Source organism: Hyphopichia burtonii (assembly GCF_001661395.1).
Source record: "Hyphopichia burtonii NRRL Y-1933 unplaced genomic scaffold HYPBUscaffold_3, whole genome shotgun sequence".
Classification (NCBI taxonomy): Eukaryota; Fungi; Ascomycota; class Pichiomycetes; order Serinales; family Debaryomycetaceae; genus Hyphopichia; species Hyphopichia burtonii.
Genome location: NW_017963730.1, coordinates 692409 through 699579, shown reverse-complemented (window position 1 = coordinate 699579; position 7171 = coordinate 692409). Strand labels below are relative to the sequence as shown.

Below are 7171 nucleotides of genomic sequence, written 5' to 3'. Positions count from 1 at the left end.
TTTTTTTTTCTGTCTTTTTTTTTTCAAGAGAAGAGCATCACCGATCTATACCTTCTTCACATCTTGTAACCTGACGATACTAGACATGGCCGTGCTTAATTCCAACCCGGAGATTCTTCTTCGTAAAAGAAAGAACAACGACAGAAAAAGATTGGAGAAACAAGAACAAGCTCAGCAACGAAGATTGGACAGAGACAGTAAAAGAAAACATAATGCCTCTAACAAATTCATTAGGGCAGAGACCTTAATTTCCAATAATAAGTCGAATGAATTAGAGAATAAAAGAATTTCCAAGATATTAAAGCATGAAAAACAGAAGAATGAACAGATTTCAACTTCAAAAGAAGTTGAGCCAAAATTACTTTTCATAATTAGAGTCCCCAACCATATCAAAGGTTTAAGAATTCCTAAAAAGGCAAATAACGTACTTGAATTATTACGTTTAACAAAACAAAACACTGGGGTTTTCGTTAAAGTTACTCCTGCTCTTTTACCGTTATTGAAGTTGATCAGTCCTTATATAGTTGCCGGGACTCCATCTTTAAACTCCGTTCGTCAATTGTTCAATAAAAGAGCTAGTGTTACAATTATAGATGAAAACGAAGCAAATGAACAAGATAAATTAAAATCAATCAAATTAAACAATAATCAATTGGTTGAAGATAAATTCGGCGACGATTTAGGAATAATCTGTATCGAAGATATCATTCACGAAATCGCCACTTTAGGGGAGAATTTCAAAGCCTTGAATAACTGGTTAGACCCATTCCACTTATCAGCTCCAGTATCTGGTTGGAATGCTATTTCAAAATTACATAGAATTCAATACGCCGAAGAACATAAAAGAAAAATCAGTATGGCTGCCAATGCCCAATTACAAGAAATCGATATCGACAAATTCATCGAAGAACAAAATTAAACTCTATGTATATTAATTAATATATTATCTTTGTATTCTCACTGTAGACATTAATATATTATCATTCCTCACTGTAGACATTAATATATTATCATTCCTCACTGTAGACATTAATATATTATCATCTCTCACTGTAGACATCAATAGAAAAATTGTTTTTTGTTTTTTTTTTGATTTGGACGCGTCTATACTTCATCTTCTTATTCAATGTCGTCTTATCATACTTATCATCAGATATCCAAGTCTCCGGCTTACTCCTATAAGCTCGTTCAGCTTCCTCCAGATATCCTTGAGTATATGAGAAGCTCTCCCAACAATGACTTACTCATCAAGGCCCCTACCCATACCAATAATGAATTGGTAATGTGTACTCAGGATTCAACTTGGAAATTAAGACAAATGAATCATTCTAATACGGTATTGGTTCTCAACAACATGAATGTTAATAAATTAAACCATCAGCTAAAGCACGTAGTTCCGTGCGATAAAAATAAAGCAATCAATAACAAATTATTAGGATTGACCAATTGTTCTTTTGAATATGAATTACTGAAATCTCAGGGGTATATTGAAATATCAAATCTACCTTCGTATAATGGCTCCCCGTTAAACGTTCCTTCTAATCAAATGGTATCGGTGACAAAATTAATCAATGATTCTCCAATCTCTTTAAATCAATTCTATAACGAATGGTATTCCAATAGAGGTTGCGAAATCAACGGCCAAGCAGTGTTACTCCTGGCCCAGTTCACCACGGAGGTTTTGCAAACGTTGATTCCAATACTCATAAGTAATCAAATCTCATATACTGAAGATTCTTTCAACATTGAATTGAACCAAATTGTTTCTCTAATGCAAAACCAAAATGATACCTATAATAAAGAGATCGTGCTCACAATGCTCCACAAGTTTGGCTTTCAAAATCCCGATAGCCCAACCTCGTTCAAATTAAATAACCTCGAAATCTCAAAATGGTTTGGTATTCAAAATTTACTTTCCTCAGCTAGTGCTACTTCGATTCAACCAAAACAACTCTTGATCAATTGGAAAAGTTCTTTCCCTCCTTTCTACAACATCCCAATCGACTTGAAAGATTTAAGAGGCTACTACTGTCGTCCTTTGAAAGATCAAATCCAGTATTTAGACCCTTCGGTCTTGACTGATAAGGATATCAGTGCTCGAGCAAAAGACCTATTCAAGGTGGTGAAAGAATGGGACTACGACGAATTCTTACCCTTCATTCAACACTTGATTCCTTCAGGGAAGAAAACAGACTCGGTCATCTTGAAATTCGCCCGTAAGAAAAGAGTCGGGAAGAATAAATTCATGGTTACTCCAAGATAGATTGGTTATAGTGTCTATACTAAAAAAACGAGTGAAAAAGTAAACCGGTGATCGGACAAAAGTCCTACGATTTTTCAGTTGAAAAAAAATTCAACGCAGTGGATAAGTCTTTTGAATCATCTTGACTCATTGTTAATTGAATCATCTTGTCGAGGCTAAGGTGAGAACTCGCACTATTTCACTCATAAAGATAATTATTGCATTTATTCTTTCTATAGAGATCCTAATTTAATAGATAAAACACATAGAGGACATGGATAATCTGACATTTCTAATATCGTTGATTGTATGTAAAACAGTTTACTGATGACGGTTCAATTGTACTAACTGAATATAGAGTGGTGGTTGTGCTGGTACCTCTACTGATTTGGCATTTTTCCCCATTGATACCGTTAAAACTAGATTACAGGCTAAAGGTGGATTCTTCGCTAACGGTGGATGGAGTGGAATTTACAAAGGTTTGGGATCATGTGTGGTTGCATCAGCTCCATCGGCATCATTATTTTTCATCACTTACGACTCAATGAAAGTTTATACTAAAGATTGGTTCAGTCTGCCTGCTTTCAGTCATATGTTTCTGGCCCTGTGTGGTGAAATAGCTGCATGTCTTGTAAGAGTCCCGGCAGAGGTAATCAAACAACGTACCCAAGCTGGTCATATAGGTGTTGGAAATAAAGCTTCTTCTTGGGCTAATTTCTTATACTTATTGAAAAACTCAAGTGGTGAAGGTACCATCCGAGGATTGTATCGTGGTTGGAATACCACCATCATGAGAGAAATCCCCTTCACCATCATTCAATTCCCTCTCTATGAATGGTTGAAGAAAAAATGGTCAAGCCTTGAAAACGGCGAACAATTATCCTTATTAAAAGGGGCCATCTGCGGTTCTATTGCCGGGGGTGTTGCTGCAGCCCTGACTACCCCTTTGGACGTGATCAAAACAAGAATCATGTTGAATAAAGACCGTATTGGCATCTTACCTCTAGTTAAAACCATGATCAAAGACGAAGGCTACAAAGTCTTCTTGAACGGTATCGGCCCAAGAACCTGCTGGATCAGTGCCGGTGGTTCCATCTTCTTAGGATGCTATGAGCTAGTCCATACCACTCTAAGCCGTAACATGGCCTTCTCCCCATGATTTTGCATCTTTTATATAGAATCTTATTAATCGAACATCAAATCTTATTAATCAATGAGTCCACCTCCGTACATACGATGAATATGCTTATGTAAGTTTGCACTCCTCTTTCCGTGCGAATATAAATGTCAACCTTTTTTTCTTCCCTCTGTTCGTAAAAAAGGCATCAATTCGAATCACTTCTTTTTTGATTTCTTTATATTTTAGTAAGTAATTTCGTGTTCCGAATCCTTCGGTATTATTATTCCAGGTTAGCTAAGGTAATAAGCAATCAGATACTGCTGTTAGTTTGCTTAGTTTGGTTCCCGGTTTATAAAATTTAAGTGTTTTTTTTGCTTTCTTTATTCATTTTTCACTTGTTTGCCATCACGCTGATTATTGAATAAATTTTGATTGAAGTATCGATTACAGGTGATTTGAAACTATTTAGGTCATTCTGGTATATTCCTAGTTGAGTACATTTTCAAGCATTATGTATACTAGATCAATACAACTAGCTAAGGGCTGTATCTCCGCTCGTCGGGGGTTGGCTACTGCCACAGTTCAGTGCAAAACTTCAGTTCGTCATTTCAATAAAGCTAGTTCGAGCTCTTTAGCTACCAATTCAACCATTCCTAACCCGGGAGAACTTCACAGAAGTACTCCAATTGAACCACCGGTGGCAACTCCACCGGAGGGTTCCAGTATTAGTTTGAAGAGTGCTAATAGAGATGAATCCCAATTTGGTACAAGACCAATCTATTTGGATGTTCAAGCTACCACTCCAACTGATTTCAGAGTTTTGGATAAAATGTTGGAATTTTTCACTGGTCTTTATGGTAATCCACATTCCTCGACTCATGCTTATGGTTGGGAAACTGAAAAAGAAGTTGAAAAAGCCAGAAAATACGTTGCTGATGTTATTAAAGCTGATCCAAAAGAAATCATTTTCACTTCTGGTGCTACAGAAACTAACAATATGGCAATTAAAGGTGTTCCCCGTTTTTATAAAAAAACAAAAAAACATATCATCACCACTCAAACTGAACATAAATGTGTGTTGGATTCTGCAAGACATATGCAAGACGAAGGCTTTGACGTTACCTACTTAAAGGTTAATGAAGAAGGCTTAATCAACTTGGATGAATTGCGTAATGCCATCCGTAAAGATACCTGTCTTGTTTCAATCATGGCGGTTAATAACGAAATTGGGGTTATTCAACCTTTGAAAGAAATTGGTAAAATTTGTAGAGAGAATAAAGTTTTCTTCCATACTGATGCCGCTCAAGCTTATGGTAAGATAGATATCGATGTTAATGATATGAATATTGATTTATTATCTATTTCTTCCCATAAAATTTATGGTCCTAAAGGTATTGGTGCTGCTTACATCAGAAGACGTCCAAGAGTCAGATTAGACCCAATCATCACCGGTGGTGGTCAAGAAAGAGGTTTAAGATCAGGTACTTTATCTCCTCCTTTAGTGGCCGGTTTTGGTGAAGCCGCTAGAATTATTTCTGAAGATATGAAGGTATGTATTTATTTTTATTTTAAGCTTTTACTGTGTGTTCGTTTGAATCTATCGTGAGGATAATTGTTTCGAGAGTGTTGGATTTTCAAATCTCTTATATTCCGATACTAAGACGAAATTTTATATTTATGCAAGGATCTGAAAATTAATATTCAAACCAGTACACTAGTATTAACCACATCAACAAATTCATTTTTACTAACAATTTTATAGTACGATCAAGCTCACATCACAAGACTTGCAGAAAAATTAAAAGCTGGTTTATTAAGTATTCCTTCTACTCAATTTAACGGGGTCCTCAGTGATCCATCTAAACAATACGATGGCTGTGTTAATATTTCTTTTGCTTACATTGAAGGTGAATCACTTTTAATGGCTTTGAAAGATATCGCTTTATCTTCCGGTTCTGCTTGTACTTCTGCTTCTTTAGAACCTTCCTATGTCTTACATGCTTTGGGTGCTGACGATGCCTTAGCTCATTCATCTATCAGATTTGGTATTGGGAGATTCACCACCGAAGCCGAAGTTGACTACGTTATCCAAGCCATCAATGAAAGAGTTGAATTCTTAAGAAAAATGTCTCCATTATGGGAAATGGTTCAAGATGGTATTGATTTGGATTCTATCGAATGGAGTGGCCATTGAGTCATCCGCTTAACCTCCCTCGTTTTCACCTATTTATTTTTTCTATGCTCCTAATTTGTATATTCCTTTTATATAGTATGTTATATCGACAATCTTATTCTATTTCTGTGTTGTTGATAAAGCGTAGAACCCATGCCTATAGCGGTGTATTTTTGTTTCTCCGATTACGGCAGAAATGGTATCGAAAGTCCTTTAACGGCACAAAAATTGAATGCGGTTCCGTTGACAAAAAAAAAGTCCTCGCATTTGGAGACTTTGGGAATTTTTCAGCTTTAGGAATCAAATGATTCAAGTATTTAATCCTTTCTATATTTCCTTACTAATTCGATTGATTTTGATTTAAGAAAAATAACCAAAATGTCCCAACCAGAATTAAAAAAATCAAAGACCTCAGTCACAAAAACTATCACCCTTTTACCAGGGGATCATGTTGGTACTGAAATCGTTAACGAAGCTGTTAAAGTTTTGAAAGCTATTGAAGCTAATACTCCACATCAAGATATTGAATTTGATTTCAAGAATCACTTAATTGGTGGTGCTGCTATTGACGCTACTGGTAGTCCTTTACCAGATGACTCTTTGACAGCTGCCAAATCATCGGATGCCGTTCTTTTAGGTGCTGTTGGTGGCCCAAAATGGGGTACTGGGTCAGTTAGACCAGAACAAGGTTTATTGAAAATCAGAAAAGAATTAAACTTATATGCTAATTTAAGACCATGTAACTTTGCCTCAGACTCTTTGTTGGAATTATCCCCTTTGAAATCTGAAATTGTTAAAGGTACTGATTTTACCGTTGTTAGAGAATTAGTTGGTGGTATATACTTCGGTGAAAGAGAAGAACAAGAAGACTCCAAGGATAAAGAAAGTGCTTGGGATACTGAAAAATACTCAGTCGCCGAAGTGACTAGAATAACTAGAATGGCTGCTTTCATGGCTTTACAACACAACCCTCCATTGCCAATCTGGTCTTTAGATAAAGCAAACGTTCTTGCTTCTTCTAGATTATGGAGAAAAACTGTCGATAAAGTTTTAACTGAAGAATTCCCTCAATTAACCTATAATCATCAATTGATTGATTCTGCCGCTATGATCTTAGTCAAGAATCCAACCAATTTAAATGGTATCATCATCACCTCTAATATGTTTGGTGATATCATTTCCGATGAAGCCTCGGTGATCCCAGGTTCCTTAGGTCTTTTACCCTCTGCTTCCTTAGCTTCTTTACCAGATACCAACAGTGCTTTTGGTTTGTATGAACCTTGCCATGGTTCAGCCCCTGATTTACCTGAAAATAAGGTTAATCCTGTGGCTACTATTTTATCTGTTGCTATGATGTTAAGATTATCTTTAGATTCTCTTAAAGAAGCCGAAGCTTTAGAAAAAGCCGTCAGTGTTGTTTTAGATTCTGGAATCAGAACTGCTGATTTACGTGGCTCTAGCTCTACTAAGGAAGTTGGTGATGCTGTTGCTGAACAAGTTGCTAAAATCTTGAAAGAATCAGCTTAAGTATGCATAAAAAATAATCTATTTTCAAATGAATAGAATGAAAATTATTAATATATTTATAAATATTGACTATTTAATTATTAAAACCAAAATATAACAAGTTAATTAG

At 35.9% G+C, this 7171-nt stretch overlaps 5 protein-coding genes across 5 annotated transcripts; all 5 read left to right on the top strand.

Moving 5' to 3' along the window:
• The first annotated feature begins 17 nt into the window (after window positions 1-17).
• RPL7 (Rpl7p) lies at window positions 18-961 on the top strand. The gene has a single exon (XM_020221082.1). It carries the CDS (start codon window positions 86-88, stop codon window positions 917-919), a length of 834 nt encoding a protein of 277 aa, XP_020076816.1. The 5' UTR covers window positions 18-85; the 3' UTR covers window positions 920-961.
• A 165-nt stretch (window positions 962-1126) lies between these two features.
• DCC1 (Dcc1p) lies at window positions 1127-2263 on the top strand (the record flags this gene model as incomplete). Its single annotated transcript, XM_020220099.1, has 1 exon — window positions 1127-2263. One exon carries the CDS (start codon window positions 1127-1129, stop codon window positions 2261-2263), a length of 1137 nt encoding a protein of 378 aa, XP_020076815.1.
• A 253-nt stretch (window positions 2264-2516) lies between these two features.
• On the top strand, window positions 2517-3463 carry HYPBUDRAFT_137409 (uncharacterized protein; the record flags this gene model as incomplete). The annotated part of the gene is made up of 2 exons (XM_020219630.1): window positions 2517-2549; window positions 2601-3463. The coding sequence occupies 2 exons, from the start codon at window positions 2517-2519 to the stop codon at window positions 3399-3401; spliced, it is 834 nt and encodes a 277-aa protein (XP_020076814.1). The 3' UTR covers window positions 3402-3463.
• A 148-nt stretch (window positions 3464-3611) lies between these two features.
• Window positions 3612-5556, top strand: SPL1 (Spl1p; the record flags this gene model as incomplete). Its single annotated transcript, XM_020219629.1, has 2 exons — window positions 3612-4911; window positions 5125-5556. Exons 1-2 carry the CDS (start codon window positions 3874-3876, stop codon window positions 5554-5556), a joined length of 1470 nt encoding a protein of 489 aa, XP_020076813.1. The 5' UTR covers window positions 3612-3873.
• Window positions 5557-5878: 322 nt separating this feature from the next.
• LEU2 (3-isopropylmalate dehydrogenase) lies at window positions 5879-7069 on the top strand. The gene has a single exon (XM_020221081.1). The coding sequence runs from the start codon at window positions 5914-5916 to the stop codon at window positions 7060-7062; it is 1149 nt and encodes a 382-aa protein (XP_020076812.1). The 5' UTR covers window positions 5879-5913; the 3' UTR covers window positions 7063-7069.
• The last annotated feature ends 102 nt before the right edge of the window (window positions 7070-7171 follow it).